The sequence below is a fragment of the Lepidochelys kempii genome, chromosome 12 (genome assembly GCF_965140265.1).
Source record: "Lepidochelys kempii isolate rLepKem1 chromosome 12, rLepKem1.hap2, whole genome shotgun sequence".
In the NCBI taxonomy this organism is placed as follows: domain Eukaryota; kingdom Metazoa; phylum Chordata; order Testudines; family Cheloniidae; genus Lepidochelys; species Lepidochelys kempii.
The window spans coordinates 6,377,791-6,399,093 of NC_133267.1; the positions used below are offsets into that span (position 1 = coordinate 6,377,791).

At 47.6% G+C, this 21,303-nt stretch overlaps 1 protein-coding gene across 4 annotated transcripts in view; it reads left to right on the forward strand.

The window, feature by feature from the left end:
• Window positions 1–18,891, forward strand: part of CSNK2A2 (casein kinase 2 alpha 2) — a 41,590-nt gene extending 22,699 nt beyond the window's left edge. For 2 of the 4 annotated variants that reach the window (XM_073307365.1, XM_073307363.1), the window contains exons 6-12: window positions 2,016–2,099; window positions 3,931–4,041; window positions 4,259–4,360; window positions 4,800–4,900; window positions 6,372–6,520; window positions 6,813–6,906; window positions 11,552–13,477. In XM_073307365.1, coding sequence (XP_073163466.1) covers window positions 2,016–2,099; window positions 3,931–4,041; window positions 4,259–4,360; window positions 4,800–4,900; window positions 6,372–6,520; window positions 6,813–6,889 — 624 coding nt within the window. In that variant the 3' untranslated portion in view covers window positions 6,890–6,906; window positions 11,552–13,477. Of the gene's footprint in view, window positions 1–2,015; window positions 2,100–3,930; window positions 4,042–4,258; window positions 4,361–4,799; window positions 4,901–6,371; window positions 6,521–6,812; window positions 6,907–7,366; window positions 7,443–11,551; window positions 13,478–18,546 lie in introns of those variants that run through there. The other 2 variants (XR_012154455.1, XR_012154454.1) reach the window with 2 other exon arrangements.
• Window positions 18,892–21,303: the final 2,412 nt, after the last annotated feature.

Here is a 21,303-nt window from a genome sequence, read left to right on the forward strand (position 1 = left end):
CCACTGGCAAACTGACACTTCGGCTTGTTTCCTCTCTGGTAGTTAATGCAGAATTGTTGTCACATAACAGAGCCCATTTGGGAGGGTTGATGTGAGGAGAGCAAACTAACCAGCCCCCGTGGAGGAGAGAAGAATGTGGGAAGTTCAGAACTGAACTGGGGCTCTCTAGTTGTCTTTCATACTGTAGGTGGGCTAGGCATGGTTGGCATTATGCAAAGCCAGAGGGGTTGGATCACCAGCCCTGTGTTGTCTTGATACTGCAGAACCTGAGTGCATGCACAAGAGGGGCATTTTCCTGAGCTTTTACAGAACTTGATTTGGTAACCCCAATTGTCCAGAGTCACCAGGGCAATTAGGGAGTTGGGTGGGAGGTAGGTGGCTTCAAATATTCCTTCCCCTGAATGAGCCTGTGGTTCAGAAACAAGCTGGCTCGTTAAATGCTTTGAAATCTTTCAAAGCCCCTGAAGTTTTTTCTGTCGGTGGGGCTGAGGCTTTAGACCCTCATGGCTCTGCTGGCCTTCGACTTACCTCTTAGGGTAACTAAGGCCCTTTGAGTCCAGACCGAGAAACTTACAGTAAGGCACCTATTTGGCTGGTACTTCTTCCAAATGACAGAGAGGGAAGAAAAGGGATGAATGACATCCTCAAGGGAGCAGTGTGCGCCCTTATGCTCCTTTGAGTTTTATTAGACACCCCACCCTCCCCCCTTCTCTCCTGAGGCTTGTGGGCCATCATGTGGCAGGTCTTTGAGATCTGCTGAACCGTCTCTATGGGATCTCAAGCTTCAGTCTGAAGGAGCTAGCAGAGCACGTCGGTTCTCAAAGCTGTGTTCTGGGCACTCTCCTGTTGAATCTCCACCAAGGCAGCCGCTGTTGTCTGTATTGGTTCCCAGCAGGGCAACTGGATTATTAAAACTGCCATTTCCAGGCCGCCTGGGCTGGCTTTGGGTCTGGAAGTGTCGGAAAAGGCTGTCCAAGCCCTGGAGTGTCCACTCCGGGGGGCCAGTGACTCAAGATGACCACTTGGAATAGATCTCCTAGCCACCCCACGCTGTGGTTACCCATCCGTGTTCCCAGTCCTTTCAGGGAATAATTGTGTGCCTGTCTGGGAGGGAAATCCCCTTCTGATTGAACTCAAGACATGCTATGAAGCTCCAGGCTGCTTCTATTTTTATAGAAATGAGGGAGAGGAACAAGGCAGGTTAGACAAACTGCATAAGGAATTCAGCTCCACAAACACAACAAAGGCAGAGAATACATCGTCCTCTTCTAAAGCCTTCCATGTGAGGATCTCCAAGCACTTGACAAACCTTGATAGATTTAGCTCCACCATCCCTTTGAGGTAGAAAAGCTGCATGCTTCTGGCTCATTACACAGAGAACAGCTGCACAGGGACGCAGCTAGCCCAAGGTCCTCGAGCTGAGAGTAGAACTCATGTCTGTGCACTCTCTGCTTGTGTTTCCTGCCTTGTGCTTTGAACTACATCATCATTCGTCCCATAGTGTTCAAGTCATTATGCGCCTTGCACAGGTGTGATCTTTGTTTAGAAATTATTGGTAGATCCAAGCAAATTCTGGAGTCTCAGAAGAAAAGCCATCCTCAAAGGCCCTAAAACATTGAGCAAATGATAGAAATCACTGCATTCCTGGGGAGTTCCTCTCCTGCCAGCAGTGACAGCGGAAATGACGGACAGTCACTTGTGGTTGTGGGACATCTCAAGAGCCAGTGAGATAGCTCTAAAGTACATGCTGGGAGCACAGATCCAGGAGTCGGAGCCTTGTATGACAAATGAACCAAGTGTAGAATGGCCCCTTCTCTACCGGCAACATGTCTCTTCTGCCGCAACCAGGATGGTGAGCGAAACAAGGGTAGTGGTTCTTCATTGTCCTTCACGTGCTGTACTCTCCCCATTCGGGCACACCTACTTTATTGGCTGGAGAACCATGTGCTACATCATGGACTTTGGTCTGTGTTTACTGGTTTGTCTAACATGACTGTATATTGTCTGTCTGCCAGGCCCTGGATTACTGTCACAGCATGGGGATCATGCACAGGGATGTCAAACCCCACAACGTCATGATAGACCACCAACAGAAAAAGGTACTTCTGCAGTGGGGCACAGCGTTATTGAGGGTTCGGGGCAGCTTGAAACTTTGCCACCACAATGTCCTTACTCTAGGCTGTGGCTTTCTTGTTCCCAGCCCTGACCACTCTCTCTCCCCGAGCGAGATCACTTGTACAACACGTCTGCTGGGGATTGTCAGTCTGAGCTAGCACCTTTTACTTCTGCTGCCTTTTCTCTGAGCGCTGCAGAAGCAAAGTGCTCTGACTTGGCCAGAATGTGTGGGGATTGCTTCTATTTACTGCAATTCCTCCGCTTATTTGGGGAGTAGTTTCCAACCCTTGCTAGAAGAGAAGGGTCACTGCTACCACCTGGAAAGCTTGGGACGGAGGGTAAGAGAAATAGAGGGCGGGGAACGGGGCACAAGTGGGAGGTCAGAGGGGCAGAAGTTCCTCTGTTGGACAGTGTGATTGTTATGAGTGTTCTGTTATGACATCCTATCTTGTCTGAAGAGGACATGGATTTTATACACTGGGAACATAAGCTTCTCCTGTCGTTGGATCCAGTGAAGTTATAGTCTCAATACAGAGTTTTGCTTTCTTAGGGGATAGGAGATATTGGTGCGTGGGGGGGTTGTGGGATCTACCAGTTCTCTAGCTTTTGGGGTTTTTTTTATTATTTTTTAAACCTACTAAGTAGAAGACCCTTCCCCCAGTTAAATCCCCAAAAGCCAAGAGGCTCAGAGTAGGGGCTGTTGCCCCAGCCCTGGCTCATCTGTGTGTGTGGTATTATGCGAGACCACAGTATTTTCAGAGCCCTCGAGTAACTTCACTCCACTGGCTTGAGCGCTGGGTCCTCTTCTGAATTCTGTAGCTATTTTAGGTTTCAGATGACTTTTTTCGAAGTGTGCGTGGATGAAGTTAGTGGATAACCTCCTTTCACCTGTGCTCAGGCTTGATCTCCTAGGTGAAAGCCTGTGGTTTATCTGCACAGGCCTGCCATGTGCAATACCGTGGCCTCTTTTTCACGTGTCTCCTCTGTCATTTTTGACGCACACTGGTCAATCCATGGGATAAAATAGCTTAGTGGGTACTTGCCCATTGTGTCAGAAACCTGATATCCAGCACTGGAGTGCCATCTTAACTTCATGGCTGCATGCGGCAGTGAACTGCCGATTTACCCCTTTCTCATTTGGGGTGGATGCTGCATATACCAAAGGGACAGTGGTATCTCAGGGTCTTTCCCTCCATCTGGCCAGTTCAAGTGGTGCCATAGAGTCCTCCCACCTGCACATTTCTCCTGAGCTGCTAAGCCACAGTAGCGGTCTCCCAGCTGATGCCAACAGCTCAGGGGTTGACAGTCTCCCAGGCAGTTATAACGCCATCTGCAGGTCTGTGCAAGTGTGGTGCAGTCTGCATTTCTCACCCGAAAGGGCTGCTCTAGCCAGTGACTCTCTCGTAGCTCTTCCCACTTGTTAGCATTGATGCTGCCTTTACACCCAGCTGTGCTTTTGATTTTTGTTTAATGCGGCTGGTTGCTGCTTGTTCCCTAGCATCCAATTAGCTGTCTTTTTATTTGACTGGTGGCGTTAGTAACCGATGAGTCACCCAGCAATAGATTATTTGATTAGGGTTGCCGGGCAGAGACTTCGCCGAGCCCTGGTAACTCCACAAAGCCCTGCAAATAATCGAGTGAGGTGGCAGCATGAGCAGAGACAAGGCGATACAGCATCATTGCACAAAGGGCTCCGGGCTTTCACCAAACAGTTGAAAAAAGCTTTGGCAGACTTGGCTTCACCTGACTTGTTTGTACTTGGCAACGAACCCTGTTTGCTCCTACTCTGTGTGTTTCTCTCTATTGCGTGTTTAGTTGCGGCTCATAGACTGGGGTTTGGCAGAGTTCTACCATCCAGCTCAGGAATACAATGTCCGCGTGGCCTCGAGGTACTTCAAAGGACCAGAGCTCCTTGTGGACTACCAAGTAAGAGTCTGCATCCAAATGGCTACTTAGTGTGTTGCTTATGGTTGCACTCAGGCCACTTTTGGTTTGTCCATTTGCCCCCTGGGGGTTACCATGTTAGAGCAACTTTGCCATGAAGTTGGAAAGCCGAGAGCCTCCTTTGACTAGGGGTCTTTTGGGGCTTGGGTCTAAGGTGTGTGTGGCCTTCCTCCATTTGATTTTGTTCTCCTCCCCTCAGATGTACGACTATAGCTTAGACATGTGGAGTTTAGGCTGCATGCTGGCCAGCATGATCTTCCGAAAGGAGCCCTTCTTCCATGGCCAGGACAACTATGATCAGGTGAGGAGATGCTGTCTGACTCTGAAAGGGGGAATTCTTGTTTGCCTCTTTCCTTTGGTTGGGGCTGGGACCATCTGATTGGTAGGCATTGTTATGCATTTGATTGAACTGAGGTGTCAAGACTTGCACAGCAGAAAGCATGTGCCTTCTGGAAGGCCCAGTGATATGTGGCACAAATTGTTGTGGTGCTGGAGAAACAAGTTAGTAAGGGGCTTTCCTTGGACCTCAGGATTTCCCCAACACTGAGCTTCTAATGTCTAGCTGCTCAGGTGCTAACAGACTAACTTCCCACTCTTGTTTGTGGTTACCAAATGCAAGAGGACCCATGGATGCAGCAGCCCTTCCATCCATCCATCCAGGACAGTGGTGTCAGGACAGTCTCTTAAGTCAGTGACCTGCCCTTCTCTTGTTGCTTCTGTAAATCTATCTTTTGTTGCAGCTGGTTCGCATTGCTAAGGTTCTGGGCACAGATGAACTGTATGGGTATCTGAAGAAGTACCACATAGAACTGGATCCGCACTTCAATGATATCCTGGGACAGTAAGTAGGGGAGGCAAGAAGCAAAACGTGACTTTTGGTTTCTTTTCTTTAAACATACATCCCAAGAGTGACTCCAAAGCACAAGTGCTGCTTTAGGTCTCCTGGGCTGCGGTGTCATTTGTCTGCCTCTTATCTAGCTATTAATGAAACTTAGTTTTTTTTCTATCCTCCGGCTGTCTATGCACTGAATAAGCCACTAGATTTGCATAGTAGATTCGGTTCTCTGCCATTCCTCGTGATGCCAGTAAAAAGACTTGAAATTGGTTGGGGGGGAACCTACCACAGATGCTGGGAATTGTTCCCTACGAGTCAGTCGTAGAGTTTAAGGCCAGGAAGGACCATCAGATGATCTAGTCCGATCTCCTGCATACCACAGGCCACCCAGACCACGCAGCATCTGCATGCTAACTCCAACCAAAATTAGACCAAAGGATTACAGCCCACTGGAGACTAGTAGGGGGACCAAGGTGCACCAGTGCCTAGGCCCCTGCAATGGCAGGGAAATCCTGACAAGTGACCCCCAAACGCACGCTGCAGAGGAAGGCGAAAAATCCCCCAGGCCACTCTCAATCTGACCTGGGGGAAAAATTCCTTTCTGACCCCACATATGGCTATCTGTGCTTTCCTTAGATCCCAGAAATTGCTTTGCCTTCATGCTCTCAGCTTGCAAAATTGTGTCACAAATTTGCCAGCCCAGACCCAGGATCTACTTGCCCATCCTTTCCCATGACAATAATGAGAAACCCGGGTTGATATTTTCGAAGCAGGGTAAGGGATTTAATCACCCATCTCCCAGTTAAAATTAGTGGGAGACAGGTGGCTGAATCAACTGCATTGCTTTGCAAGTCTTGATGACTATCTCTTACTGGTCTGTCAAGGGAAATTACCAGCCTCGTGTGGGATGGCGAGTAAAAATTTGCAAGGCTGGCTTTGAACTAGAGACCTTCTCGCCACTCTGAGCGTGCTTTTAAAGCCCTTGTATGTATCTCATAGACTTTAAGCCCAGAAGGGGCCATCCTGATCATCTTGTCTGACCTCCTGCACGTTGCAGGCTACAGAACCTAGCTGTCACCCTAGTTGTTTAGAATTTATGCCTGTTCTTTATCGAATGGAACCCTTGACAGCAACAGGCCTCTGTAAAGCTGCTCATAAAGAGAGCACTTCTAAATTAGCCTTACTGTGCAGTTCTCTCCCTCTCACTGAGATACAGAACACTTCACTCGAGCCCAGCATTGCCAAAAGCCAAGGACACTGGGTTGTAAAGGAGAAGGCTTGAGTGGCACTGCCCATGTTGGGTGTCACTAGTGAAATGCCGGATGTAGAGGGCGTTGATAGGTAGCTCTAATTAGCTCCAACACTGCCCTCTAAATTCACATATGGGTGTGGTAGGTGAACCCTCCTAGGATCTGATGGTAGCTGCTGTGCCATTCAGAGATCGGTCTGTACTATGAAAGACATCCCTCTGCTACAGGCATTCGCGAAAACGCTGGGAGAACTTCATCCATAGCGAGAACAGACACCTGGTCAGTCCTGAAGTCCTGGACCTTCTGGACAAACTTCTGCGATATGACCATCAACAGAGACTGACTGCCAAAGAGGCCATGGAGCATCCATATTTCTGTGAGTCCCAGGGGGAGCAAGACCTGGGGTCAGAGTCACATGGCTGGGTTTGAAAAGGAAAGAAGGGTTTGTTGATCAGGTGGGAGGTGAGTCTTCCATTCACTACCTCCCTATGGATCTTGCTGTCATACTGACGGCTGGAATTCCAGGTTCTCCAAAGTCTAATGGAAGCTTGTGCTGCTTGGAGGGGGGCGTTCCTTGGAAGAACCTAAGCCTTCATGAAAGTGAAGCTTTGATATTGCTCATTGTAATACTGCTTCCCATCCCTGGCTGATCCTTGTCTCTCTTGCAGACCCAGTGGTGAAGGAGCAGTCCCAGCCCAGCTCAGAAAATGCTGTGCTCTCCAGTGGCCTGACAGCAGCGCGATGAAGGCTGGAAAACAACGGGTAACTCAAGATGTTTACAAATAAAAACAAAACCTTCAGTCACACAGTGAAGGGAATAACCAAGACCCCTCCCCCATTTATACTCAGCAGAAATCTAACCTCTGGGGGGCTAGCACCTCTGTTCCTCTCTGGTGGTTGTGGATAATGTAACTCAACCTGTGGTACCAAAGCCCTGGGCAAATGGTTTGCAAGATACCCAGGGCTCACGGTGACTGATTCTTGTTCACACTTCCATGGCGCCTGCTCTTCCTTCCCAATCTAGCCTTTTCCTACCACGCTGGTGGAGCAAACTTGCCATTCTGCCAGTGGACCACAGCATGCATCTATATAAATACGCCCTTTGGAACTGTGGACGCCTGGGGCCAAATTCAGACTGGGTAGAAGCAGATACAGCTCCGAGGTCTGGGAGTCACACCTGCTTGCTCCAGGTCTGAGTTTGGCCCTTTCATTTCGGTTTCAGTTGCGGAGGAAGAGTGTCTCAGGATTGCTTTGGATCATTAAAACCAACTGCCACTTTCTAAGTTGCTCAGAGAGAGGTGAGCACCCCCGCAGGTGCATTCAGAAAACGTGTTAGGCCTGTTATGGAAAGTCCTGAATGTAGAGGCAGGAGGTTTTTTCTGTAGCAGGCAAAATACTTTCCCACAGACCTCAGGAAAGCTGATCCTGTAATAAGAGAGATACAGCCATGTAACCTGTTTCATGGCTCACGCCAGGTGAAGTACAATTCCAGAGTATGAATCTGGAGTGTTTCAGGCCAGCACCATTGAATGAAGAGCAGAATGGGGAAGCTGTGAGGAAATGCAGTAGGAGAGCTTGGGGATGCAGTAGTGGGAACAGCAAGGGGGGAGGATCAGTAAGCAGTGATGTGGTGGGAACAGGAAGGGAGTGGTGCTTTTGGGGTGACTAAAGCTACTGATCCAGAGCTTGGGTCCATGTAGTGTGTTAACAATCAGCCAGATGCTGAATTCTGGGGCTAAGATTCTGTTGGGGGGTGGGGTGGTTTTCTTGTGGCTTTTCATCCGATCCCTTGATAGCTTTATAGCCCCACAACTCACAGTTGCTTCTTTATTTGTTCTATGTGTAATTTCTCCAGCGGTTCTAGAAACCTCCTAAACCTAGAAACCGGAGATAGTGTTTTGCCACCAGCACCTAAACACCGAATTTCTTTCTCCGGCATTGTCAAATATTTAATTTTTTTTTTTATAATATAAGGTTGGAATGTTTCTATTTGAAACATCTGTTTACATTCCATATCCCAATAAAGTTATATTGGCATTGATAGCAGGTCAAATCCATTTGTATAATTCACTGAAACCAATAAATATCTATACGTATGAACTTCTGTTGTCTTCTAGTCTATGGGGATGTGCAGAAACTAAGAGCAGCTGAAGGCTTTGCATCCTGTAGTTAGGATTGAGTTCTAACTTCTGTTCCAATTTCCTTTTTATCAGAACTGGCTCTTTAACTTGCTCTCATGAGCTCCTTTTGGCCTGATACTTCTCATACTTGCTCTCAGCTCAAAGGTGGAATTCTGTGAAAGTCTCTGCAAAATCGCTTTAGCGGCTGTTGAGTTCAAAGGAAGTGTCCTATGCCCAGTGAATAAACTTTTGGGCTTGCAAGACTCTCGGGGTATGTCTACAGTGTTAAAAAAACCACACCTGCGGCTGGCCCATGTCAGCTGACTCGGGTTGCGGGGCTCTGAAATTACAGTGTAGTTATTTAGGCTGGAGCCTGGGCTCTGGGACCCCGGATGAGGGAGGGTCTCAGAGCCCAGGTTCCAGCCAGAACATCTACACTGCAGTTTTATAGCCCCGAGACCGAATCGCACCAGCTGTGGTTTAACTGAACTGTGTTCATACCCTCACCGCTGAAACTTCAAACCGGGGTTGTTTTCTAGAGCTCTCCTTCAGGGAGAGAGTTCAGGTTGGAAAACCCAATATGTCACACTCTTTGTGTCCTGAATTCTTAATCGGCATGTGTACGTATGTACACACACACTTCTCAGTGCAGGTGGGTGGATTGTTCGCTATTAAGAACTCACGCAGTAGGAAGTTGGAAAATTTCAAAAGTGAAGGTTCCTTGTTAATTATGAACCTCCAATAGACTGTTTGTTTTAACCTATGCTAGTGGTTCTCAGCAGTGTTCACTCTGGGATGGTGTCTCCCCCACTGCCTCCCCACTTTCTGTCTCCCTCTTCTGTCTGTTTGGGACCCACCCCCCTTTTTAGACATATGGAGTCAGCAGAGCAGTTGCGATTGCCTGATGTGTTCACAACCCCAGGTCTGAGAATCCATGATTTATACCAGAAGCTTTCAAATTGTGGGGCACGTTGAGGTTTATCTGGGGGGCACGAGGAGCTGATGCGGCCGGGCTGAAGGACCAGGGGGCAGGAGTGGGCTCTGCCTGGCAGGGGAAGCGGATGGGGCTGTGTGTAGACATCTCAGCTGCCAGAAACAAGCTCCCTGCCGGTCTCGCTCCCGCATTACACAGCTGCAGCACTCACCTACTGGCAGTTACCCTCCTCTTCTGGGGAGGTTGATGGGGACTGTCTGAGCAGGGAGCTGAAGGCTGCACCCTGTGAGTACTGGCCCCCTGTCAGACAGAGCCCCCTGCTGACACTGGCCCTTCAGCGTGGCCTCAGGGTAGAGTCCCATCCACTTCCCCTGCTGGACAGAGCCTCTGCACGGGAAGCAGGTGTGGCTGCTCTTGAAGGCCTGGGGTCAGCAGGGGGCTCTGTCTGGCAGGGGGCCAGTACTAACTTTCCGCTTCCCTGCTGACCCCAGCCCTTAACGCTACCCTGTTCACTTCCCCTGCGCAGTTTGGGAGCAAGACGGGCAGGGAGCTGTGTCCCGGCAGCTAAGACTGCTGGACCATGCATGCAGCAAGTGGCTTCCTCAACAGCCACATGGTGAGTGCCCCCTTGGGTACCAGGCATCCTCTCTCCCCTTGCTTAGAAAGAGTGGGGCACGCATGAGACAGGTATCTCTGAAAGGGGGTCTCAGCAAAAACAGGTTGGGAACCTCTGATCTATAACCGTAAAACAATAGATGGCAATGAGGTCATGTTAGTGTTGGGGTAGGACCTTAACACTGGGAATTTCCTGACTTTTCTGATTGGTTGGCTTCTTAGCCTCAGTGTTGCATAAACTCCAGTTTTTTGTATTTAGCATTAAATTCCACCCTGTTAAACCAATGCTAAGTGAATGTCGATGTTCACGTTTGGGAAACGCAGGGGTTTACATTTCTTGTAGCAGTGGGGACCATCTGCATTGCTCAGCTCCTGGCTTTTACATCGGTAACTAATGGGGTGTGGATGTAGAATCTTCACCCACAGTCCTTTTTTAATCTGCAGAGGGAAAAGGGGTGGAAGGCTCTGGGGGAGAGGACCAGGCTCAGGACCCAACGTCAGACCTCCCATTGATAGGTGTGGAGACCTCCACGCATTCTTCCCTGACCCAGCCATACCAACATGCACTACACACCTTGTCCTCTGGCTGGCCCTTTTCTCTGAAGATCTCAGCAATGCTTTCCAAACCCAAAGTAAGTTAGGAAGAGATATCGTGTTTCCCATCTTAAAGAGGGGGAGCCGTGGGGTATAGAACGGTTAAGTGACTTGCCCCAGTCAGCCTGCAAATTCAGCCCAGTCCCACCACCTCAAAGCTGGCGTTGAGACCAAATGTGAGAAGCTTCAGCCCAAAAGGAAATGAGAGAGCTGATTGAAATGGTTATTATGGAAATACCCTTGCGACCTACCATTCCTTGCTGCTGTACTGTACAGTGAGTATTACGTGTGTGCGCACAGCTCCAGCTTGATCCCTGTCTCTCTGTGAGCCTGTCAGTGTTTTAGGTGCCCAGAGCCGGGAATGCCACTTCCCCCGTTTCGTAAATATTTCACATCTCCTTCTCCTTATGATGATGAAAACCGCTTTGTCTTCAGAAAGAAAGGGGCAAGGGAGATCCCTGACCACACCCCTTCTTGTTTGCTCATGAATCTGTCACAGGTATGGCAGTGAGGTGGGTGAGCTCACAAAGGTACAGTGAAAATTCCCCACCTACCAACCCGGCCCAGTGCTACAGCACCACGTGAAGGGCTGGAGTTCAGAATCTGAGCTTGATGCTTTGCTCTCAAGATCAGCAGGGCCTGGGAGGACGTTCGAAGTAGTGCATAGGGAAGCTTGGTGTGATGAAGGCATCTGAGTGGGGGTGAGATAATGTGTTGGGGGCACAGAGAGACTCCTATTGGCCCCCAATAAAAATGTTATCTAAGGGGGGCATTGCTAACCATATGTATGGGAGGCAAGGTAGAAAAAACAGATTTTGATTCACGTGCCATTCCACGCGATCATAATTTAGCACTTTTACAATGCTGACATCTTCAAAGCACCGCGTAAGCCTTGCACCATCCTTGGGAATTAGGGCAGTATTATCCTACTTTACAGATAGGGAAACTGAGGGACATAGGTTCTGTGACATGCCCATGCCTGTGTAGGGAGTACATTGTGAGGGAAAGATTAGAACGTGCTTCTGTCTCCTCGGCTCTGTGCTCAGCCTACTAGGTGCTGAAGAAGGAAAAAGTTCTGGCAACGCATTGGCATCAACTGCAGCTCGCGCCTGATGCTCACTTCCCTCCTCCCATCTCTCCCTAGGTCCGATGCTGTTCCTCCCAATTTTCCATAAGCAGAACAAGAACCAAATCAAACGTCTTATCAGCGTGTGTACAGAGCTGGCGGCCGGACGGCGTTGCGGTGGCAGGTGACGAGACCAGAGACCGCACCGGCTCCATGGCACCCACCAGTTTATAAACACAAACCTTACTTCTGAATGTAAAAGGTTCCTCCACCTTTGACTTCCTGTTGACCTCTTCCTGACCCAGAAAGCATGGAAAATGTGAAGGGTATGCAAACCGGTTGTTGGCTAATGTTGCTTCCCCCCCATGCTGACCTTTGCCCCCCTGAACCCCAGCGTAACGTATTAACTAGCTGGCTCCAGACTTGACGCAGCAGGGAGGGGGCAGCAGGGGGAAATATGGCATGATGGACAGTTCTATATTATAATTAAAGGAATTCTATATTATTGAATAAAAGTTTTAAAAGAATTGTATGGAGAGTATTCAGTATGGAAGGAGCCATGGGGCGTGTCCCCCACCCCCTGCAGTGGAGGATGCTGGGGCTGGTCGGAGCCCTTCCTGGTGCTGTCTCCTGCCATTCGCTTGTTTTCTGGTGGGGGGGGGAAGAGAGTGAATCTGCTGTACAAAATCACTTGAAGTGTAGTGGTGGGCTAGAACCCCCTGCCTCCCAACTACTGGACGGGCTTAAGCAGCCGGGCTAACGGGGGACAGGAGCTCGTAAATTGATAGGAAAACTCCACACTGGGCCTAGCATCTTTCCCTCAATGTCAAGCTCTTTCGGAGGCCTGGATAAACACTAGACGCTTGATCCCCCAAGTGGTGTCTGCACCGCAGCAGAGGGTGAGACTGGCTGCCACTTTTAGCTAGTATCCCATTTCCCTCCCCCTGCCTCTGAATGAATGGCAGAGCCAGGAAAGGCGCGATCACTTTCTCCTTCCCTGCCCCAGCTGAGAAGGAAGTGATACAGGGTGGGGTCTCTCAAGAGATGCCCTAATCAAGGGAGGCCTGGAGATCTCAGCTGGATTTAAAAAAGGATAAGGAGTTAGTGCAGACAGGGGGGGCTAACACCCCTGATATGGACACACATACTGGGTGACTTCAGTCCTCTGCCCCAGCCCTCCTGAGCAGGGAAGAGGCTTATTCTCATGAATCCTAAACACAGTGGACTCCCTACCCTCACAGTTCTCTGTGGGGACCACTGAGCCCCCCCTTGTGTCCCCCCCCTCCACCCGGGCAGAACTAGCAGTGCTCACAATGCTTCCTCTTTCGTGACTGCTCCCTGGAGTGCTTCTGACTTCCTCCTCGGCCACTGTCTTGAGCTGCACCTCCATCTGGGTAGTGAATCGAACCAGCTAGTGGGCTGAACCAGGGTTTTCTCCCCGCTCCTTCCGTCCCTCTAACCCCTGCTCATATCAAATCTCCTTCCTGCTAGCGGTAATGGTGCCACTTGCGTTTCCTGACGCCTCGGTTCAGGGAGAGATCTCTGTCGGACGGGTGGGCCCATCCCTGTCGCGGCAGCCACCTCGTCACCTGCGCAGTCGTCAAGTGTTTATCCCAGCTGTGTCTCTGCACTGGGCGGGCAGCGTTTCCGAGCCAGTGAGCTCGAGCTTGAAATTAACAAACCCGGATGCTTGAAGCTTCTTTTTAAAGTTCCAGCAGGACTCCAATTCTACTTTTGTCATTCCTTTTCTCTGGCCCTCCTCTCTGCCTCCAGCTCCCCTTGCATAGTTTTTATCCAGCGCCTTGGTACTGAAGCTGTCTGTTGTAAGGCTACCTCTGATATAAGGCTATCTGCTGTATGTTTTGTCTCCTGGCTCTTTGGAAGCTCATTATAAATACCTCTTTATAACAAGCACCTCCCTGTAATGTACATTTAGTATCTTCGACGCCTTATAGAAGTGGTGCTATGTATGTGTGCGTGTGTATATAAACTCTGTATTTATTATCTGTTTCCATGTGTGGGTCTGTGTATCTAGGGCAGTGGTGGGCACTGTGTGGGCAGCTGAGGGATTTGCTTAAGGGGAAAAAATATGCAGGTGGAATGTTAAAATGGACTTTATGCCTTTAACGTGTTGTGGCCTCTGCCACTCCCTACTTACCAGCCTCCTAGTTGTGAGCATGTTCCCAAGAATACATGCCAGCCCTGCTTGGTTTTTCAGGGCCTTGGAGCTGATGAGGACGGGTCCCTGGGGATGTCTTCAGTAAGTCTTCCCCAGAGGCAATCGCTCTATCTCTAGGTATTAACCCTGGGCCCATCCCTGAAGCATCTTGGCCTTTTGTTCCAGGAAGAGCAGCTACCTTCTGGGGGTCACAAGGAAAACGGTCACTCTTTGGCGCTCTGTTAGGGTTTAGCTGTAGTTCATATCAGCCCAGGACTGTGTGTAGGCCATAAAGCATGAACTCAGAGCTGAAAGCCATCATGAACCCCAGTTTCCAGGCTAGAGTATGAAATGCATCGATGTGGTAAGAGCACAGTGAGCTCATTCAAGAGGGAGGGCAAATGGGCATCTGATGCCCTGTGATCCAGCAAAGAACTTTACAGGAAGGAATTGAAATAAGCAAGGGTCATTTCTTGCCTCTTAGCCTCCAGGTGGCTCACCTGATGGGGGTGAGGAAAAGAGAGACCTCATTTAAGGACTAACAGACACTACTGTCACTGTGTTGGAGGCCCACCTGCAATATGCTAGTTCCCTCCACACAGTTAAAATATGCTTCAGACTTGCCTGTGTACCTAGAACTAAAGCATTTGCCAGATCAGGCTGTAGCCCGCGTCAGTCACACCTGTTAGAACATGGTCCCATAAACGTGACTCCCTGCTGTGTTGTAACTGGGTACCCCAGCATTGTAGTCTTTGTCGTGTAGATGGGACAGCCTGGTAGCTCCGGGAACCTGACTCCCATCATGTTCAAATCCAGCCTTGGCCTCCCTTTATGCTTAACATCGCCTTGTTAAAATGGCCTGGCCCTGAGAAACAGTTTCACCAGGGAAAGGAACTTGATGTACCATCCATACAGGGTGCTACGGAAGCTGCATAGAAAGAGGTCTAGGTCTGTTTTCAGTTACAACATGCCAATTTGCATAGGACAGGGGCTTCCTACTGCATCCCAGCCTCCATCTCATCACTCACCTTTCTCCCTCTGCTCATTCTTTCCACCATGTGCGCCCTACCCCCTGCTTGATACACCATCAGTCGCCTGTCTTTAAAGGGCACCGTTGACTACTTTTTTCGTTTTAATTTTCTTTTCTTTAATTTTCTTATTTGAAACACCCACAGAGAAGCTCCTGAAATAAACTGGTCTTTGCCTACCGATCGGTGTCTTCCATTTCTCAAAATTCTGAGCCTTTTCCTCCCCACCTCGCTCGTCTTTTCGAATCCTGCACAGGCAAACGTGACTTCCATCCTCCCCACCTCCTGGCCTTGTCAGTGTCCACACAGGGCTAAACCTGTCCTGATAGGCTGCTGCAGGAGCAGCGTGATGGATGATCTATCTTTTTGCTGGGGTTTGGTGAAACTAGGAAGTAGCCTAAAAAAAATTCAGCAACAAAGTGGATTTAAGAGGAAAGAGAGAACTTCCTTCTGGCTGGTACTGATTTTTAAGATAGGTCAAATTTTGGATCATGGGCTACTTGACAGTGCCCCTTTAACTTCTTGAGCTCTTGTCCAGCAACAGACACACTTCCTCTGCTTTGTCCCAGTCTCCGCTTAGTGGGTGTCTGCGTTAGTCAGGATTCAGCAAGTGTGACCGTTCCAGAGCCTCCATCCTTCGTCTTCCCCTGTGTCCAACTTTCCCATCCATAAGGAGCCGTCTGTTCGACAACTGCTCCTGCCTTCATGTTGTAGACGTTCTTTTCCTTCAAAGTTCTTTTCTTGGCCTGCTCATTGGATGGGCCCTTATCCATTCCCTCTCCTGTGTGGTCATGTGGTTCTACTTTATCTTCAAAGAGCTGCCAGTGCCTCTGAGATCTTAGAAGCTTGTTCTATTTTTGAAGTCATTCTGCTTTACAAAGTGCAAAAGGGGTTAAAACTGAGCCAGAGTTTTGCCTTGACATTTTGAAAGGCGTAGGCTGAGGTTCTGACTTATATCCAGTATGTGTCCAGTGTCCTTACAAGCCTGGGACTCAGCAGTATCCTTCCTCCTCTGTTGTCTTTTCTATGATGGGGGAAATAAATTAAGGACTAGTGCTCAGCTCCTCCTAGGTATTTAGGCTCCGAACTCCCATTGAAATCAATGGGAGTTAGGTGCCTACATACCTTTGTAGATCTGGGCCTAACTTCTGATCTCTTTTCTCCTGGTGAATAGTATCTTACTTCACTGAAGTCAGTGGAACCATTCATGGAGTTCAGATGATACTCAGCCTAGATGACAGTCAAAATCTGGTCCACGATGTTTTCCCTTTTCTTAGTTTCCTTCCCCAAAGTTAACATAAAGTGTCAAACTCAAAATCCTGTTGACCACCGCAGCATTTTGTAGTGGTTGGCTTCACCCAGGAAAAGTTCTCACAAGCATCCCCATGCCGTTAAACTGGCAAAACCAAAGACCTCATAATTAGTCAACGCTCTATATTATTTAAATGGTGACTTGCTAGTTTGTCATCTCTTGCCACCAGGATACAATTCCAACAAGCTCTGAAGGTTCCCAGTGTATGAACTATGTTCAGGGAGGGGGGAATGTTCATGTTTTCCAAAATAATTCCTGTCACCATGTAAACTTACTTTTTTTTAAAGAGAAATCTAATTTTCAAGTTGAAATCACTAAAATGTCGAACTATGAAAGTCTGCTGCATCTATCACACTAGCTGTTCTATTGGCTTAAAAGCATCAGACCTCAAAGTCTGAGCCACACTCTGTTAAAAAGTCCCCTGAGAAATGTGCTGTGGGATTCTGGTACCGTCATCCTCTAGGCAAAGATTTGCTCTGCTGCTTTGGCCCCTTAAATCCATGATCTCATTATGGTCTGGTATATTATGGAGTCTCATCCACCTGCAGTTATTTTCCCCTTCATTATTGCAAAGGATGGTGGCATGAAAACAGGATTTCAGAGTAAATCTGTTCTTGCTTTTACTTTTTCACCGGTAACCAGTTATTATGTCCTGGTGATTTGCTGGGCAAATAACTGTTTGTCCTTCGCGTAATTGTAACTTCAGATGGGACATGAGCAGAAGGCTTAACACCTTCTGTTTCCATCCTAACTGGCGTTCAATCTGGAGAACAAAGGGAACAAGAAGCTGCCTAGAAACAGGCTTGTTTCTGTCTCTTCCTTTCTGCTAAGTCTTTTGTAGACTCAGTGGCTGAGAAGCTTGGGTCTTGCTTTGGTTGGCTTGTGCAGATAACCCCATTAGGAATAATGGTGGTTTGTGCTATCCACTCTTCATTGAGCGACGATGACCACTCTCAAAACCACATGTGGCATTTCTGCTCTGTGTGAGTTGCACAGTGATTTTTAGCTCAAGCAAACAAGTATCTTGCTGTCTTCACCATCCCTGCATTTATATCAGCATAGATTCCAATACCTCTTCTAGACAAAGGTTTGTTCTCCAGTTACTTTAATCTTGGGTATATTCTATTCCCTGTTGAGGGAATAGAGGTTCTGTGTGAGTAGATAAAGCTTTTCCGTTGCACAGGACAAAGATTAAAGATATTGCCTCCTGTCCGTACCACCCCAAAAGGTGGGCAGGAAGTAAAAACGTGCGTCAAGCCCACTTGTGAGCCAAGAGCCACGTGAGGAGCTGTAGCAAAACACACGATTGAGCAGGATTAAATAGCAAACGGAAGATGTTGATGAAAAATCTTCTGGCTCCCTTTTAACATCAAGATGTTGAGCTTGTCTGGCCTATAGTTTAAATACAGATTGTTTCCTTGCTCTTCAAAGATGGTATAAGGGTTGGTCAAGATAATGCCCTGGGCTGTGTTTTGTCTAATTGGGGTTGCTAATCCTTGAACAATGGGCATGTAACATCTCTTTATGGGGAAAAGAGGACTCCCGGTTATTCTGAAAAAGCTCTCTTACGATTGCTTCCTGTAGACCTCCACAGCCAGGGCTTGATCCCCAGCCCACCAAAGTCAATGGAAAAACTCCCATTGATTTCAATGGGCTTTGGATCATGCCCTCACTCACGTGACATTTACAAGTTACTGTGAAGCATGTGTATGATTAGATGAATAATTATTGAGAGGAAGGATTTATTATCTTTATAATTCCCTTCCGTAAACATGTCCAGCGCTGTTGGTTTTCAGAGGGGCACCTAGATTTGACCATGTCTTGTGCCAGTATTTTAGAGGGTTCCTGAAGGTCTCCTCACCTTGAAAGTAATCTAATCTCCAGGGTGTTCTGTAGGAAAAAAAACCAAATTCTTTGGAGGATGATTTTATTTTTGGAGCTGGACCTTCATTTACTGTCTCAGAGCCACAGAATTCTGGAGGCCTCTTCCTAGCATATTTAATACGAGAAAAGCAGAGTACTAGTGCACAGTTGCCAAAACCCAGTGCCCACACACACTGGAAATTAAAGGGAGAGTGTAATATACCAACAGCTTCTCTGGTGATCAGACGGACTCGGAAACATTTGCCATTTTCAGGGGTCACAGAATCAGTTAGGTTAAGGTGCCTTTCCAGGGAGTGCTGCAAGGTCCTGATCCTGCCCACTGGGCAGACTCCTGTGCCTATCTGGGCTCCCCACTGACTTCAGTGGGGCTCCACACAGACACAGGGTCCAGGTCAGCCTGCAGGATCAGGGGCCAGGTTTGTACAGCTGGAGATGAGGGGCTTGGTCCTGCTCCAATGAAGTCACTGGGAGCAAGACTGGGACACAGGTTAAAACAGTTTTCTCTCCAGCGCAGCACTGGGCTGGGATTTTCAAAGGCGCTGAAAGGAGTGAGGTGCCTAAATCCCATTGAAATTCCACGAGTGTTGGAGATCTATCTTCCTACCTTAGGCTTCTTTACGAATTCCAGCCTTCGATATTAACACACATTAGCATTCCGTTAGGTGACTGTGTTTTTTATGCCTGTTTTTAGCATCGTTTCCTGCATTACACGTCTCTTGGGAGGAGGAAAGAGAATGGAGATGCCTTGGATAAAAGTTGAAATTGCCTTGATTTTTCTTTAGAATTTACTGAGAAACTAGGACAAATGGTTTGAAACCACAAAATGTTTCCATGTATATTGCTCCTGCAAACCAGCCAGCAGTAAGATGTGTGCCTGGATAGCATCTGCACAGTGGATGCATGAGGAGCTGGGCTGTTCAGAACGGCAGCTGTATATTTGCCCTAATCTCATGTGTTAACGGACTGGATTTATGGAGTCATTTATTTAATTGTGTTGTATAAAGTGTTTGTACTCTAACCAATTGACTAAATATAGTTCTAATTTTTAAATAATGTGTTATTACTTTTGGTGTGTTCTTAGTTGCTTGTGGGGGAGGGTGGGCGCGTGCTCTGTCTGTGAGAGGCGTGACAGTAAGAGACTGTGACTGGGGAAGAAATAACCACTTAGGGCCCGGCTCCTGCAAAGATTTATGTATGTGCGTAACTTTAAGGACTGCGGGCTCGATCTAAAGGCAATTGAAATTAATGGACATACTCCCATTGACTTCAATGGGTTTTGGATCAGGCCCCGTGAATTGTCATTGAAGGCAATGGAACTGCTCAGGTGTATGAAGTTAAGCATGTGTAAGTTGTTGCAGGATCAAGGCCTTAATTCATTTAGATCTTGCCCTCGTATCTAGTTGGTCTTTGGATGTTGATAAAGACACTTGTCTTCATTATTTTGGGGGCTTCAGGTTTTTTTGCTTAAAAATGCCACTCCAAGCTGAAACTGCCAACAAAGGGATCTTGCTGGATTTCAGTTAAAAAAGATGTGAAATAGATGCATGTCTGTTTAAGGCCAACTCTAATAACGGCAAATATGGTTCTATTCAGAAAAATGATTGTAAAAATGGCATTTTGGGGCTCCATGTTTCACATTTTTTCAGGGATTCCTGAGCAAATCTGCATAATTATAAGTAATGGGATGGGGGGAAGCGTCTTCTGCCAGCTGCTCAAACTCAGCCTGGGCTTTGAGAGTCAAGCTGTGATCTTTCTGATGCATCATCACCAGTCATAAAGGGTTGGCAGGCTAAATATGTCCTCAGTGACGCCTGTGTGGTCCCATTGCCTTCAGATGTAACTGACTGGAACTTAGTAAACAGTTCTGTTGCTAATGCACATTGAGGACTTGAATCCAGCTCGTGCTGTCTTAGCTCTGTTGCTCTGGAGGGTTAAAAGGTATAAAAAGCAGCAAAAAATGTATTTTAGGCCCCAATCCTGCAATCACTTCTGCTGGTGTGAGTAGTCCTATTGATTGGAACGGGACTACTGGTGTGAGTAAGGTTACTCATGTGAGTGTTTGCATGATTGGGGCCGAAGTTAGCAGGCACGATTCCCTCACATCTGAGTAAGAAAGTGCCATTTTTCCATAGTCACCTTTCAGAGCATGTTCACGCTTTAAAGAGCTCTCTTCTCTGGTGGGATTCAAAAAGAGTTTTGATTTTAAAAATAAAGTGAAATTGGGCAAATTATTTATAACCCAGTATATTGAAAACAGATCAGCTATTTCCCTAGCGAAAGTGGCAGTCAGGTATTTGCTGCTGCCAAGCCAAAATATGTACTTAGCACAGCAGTTACCCCATAACTAATCCTTTTCAATAAACATTTCTCTGTGAGTCCCCACCCCCCATTTAATCATCCATGCTGCATCATTAAAAATAAAAGATTTGTGAATTACAGGAACACTATCAATTGACTTGGGGTCCAAAATTTAGACCTCCGTCCTGCAAAGCCTCCCATGCTTACCTTTTCCACAGGAATAGAGCCATTGAAGTCGGTGGGGCTGCACACATGCTTAAAATTACTCCCTTGTAAAACTGCTTGGGAAATTTTTGTCAATCGAGTCTTCTGTCAGAAATTGCCGTTTTTGTGAAATTGTGTTGATTTGGACCGGAGTGCCAGTGGGAGAAAATGTCAGTGAATTTTTTTTTCAGAATTTCCATTTGGCAGGAATTCCGATTCTGAACAAAAACAAATTGTGAAATGTCAAGATTGCCCACAAAACAGAGATTCTGAAGTTCTATCCACTCTACTCCTGGGTCTGTCTAGGGCATTGGGACATGAGATGTTTCCAGAACATAAAATTGAGGTGCGTGTGAGAAGGGATTTATTCAGGATCTAACAGGAATGTGTGCGTGACGATGCGTTTCATGGGAATATTTTAAACGTTCCCCAAGCTGTGGTGGTGGAAATGCAAATCCAGCAGCCCTGGGATGTTGCATTGGAAACTGAAAGTGAAAATGATTTCAGAAGCAAAGTGAAAGTGATCACTCTGCTGTCACTGTCCAAGCAGTGTGAAGAATCAGGGTTGTTTACTTCTCTACACTGGTTTTGATAGTACACCGATAAGGAACATTTCTGAGTATGAAAACAGATGCGGACAGAGTTCCTCTCCCATGGAGACTTACAGGAAATAAATCATCCCCCGGCAGCATGACTGCAGATGCGTTAACACAAAGACCTTCACATGCATCATGTGTTTATGCGTGAAGAGTTTGGGCCCAGACCCACAAAGGCATTTAGGTCCCTAACTACCTTGGAAGATCTGGGTCTTTGTTAGAGTCCAGATTCAGGAGCACTGCCAACGACCGCGCTTGGAATGGGCAGAAGCCACCATCTTGGTTTCAGCAAGACCAATAGGCAGCTTAGTCAGATTGGTTCAGGGGGCTGTTTGAGTTACATGAAGAAA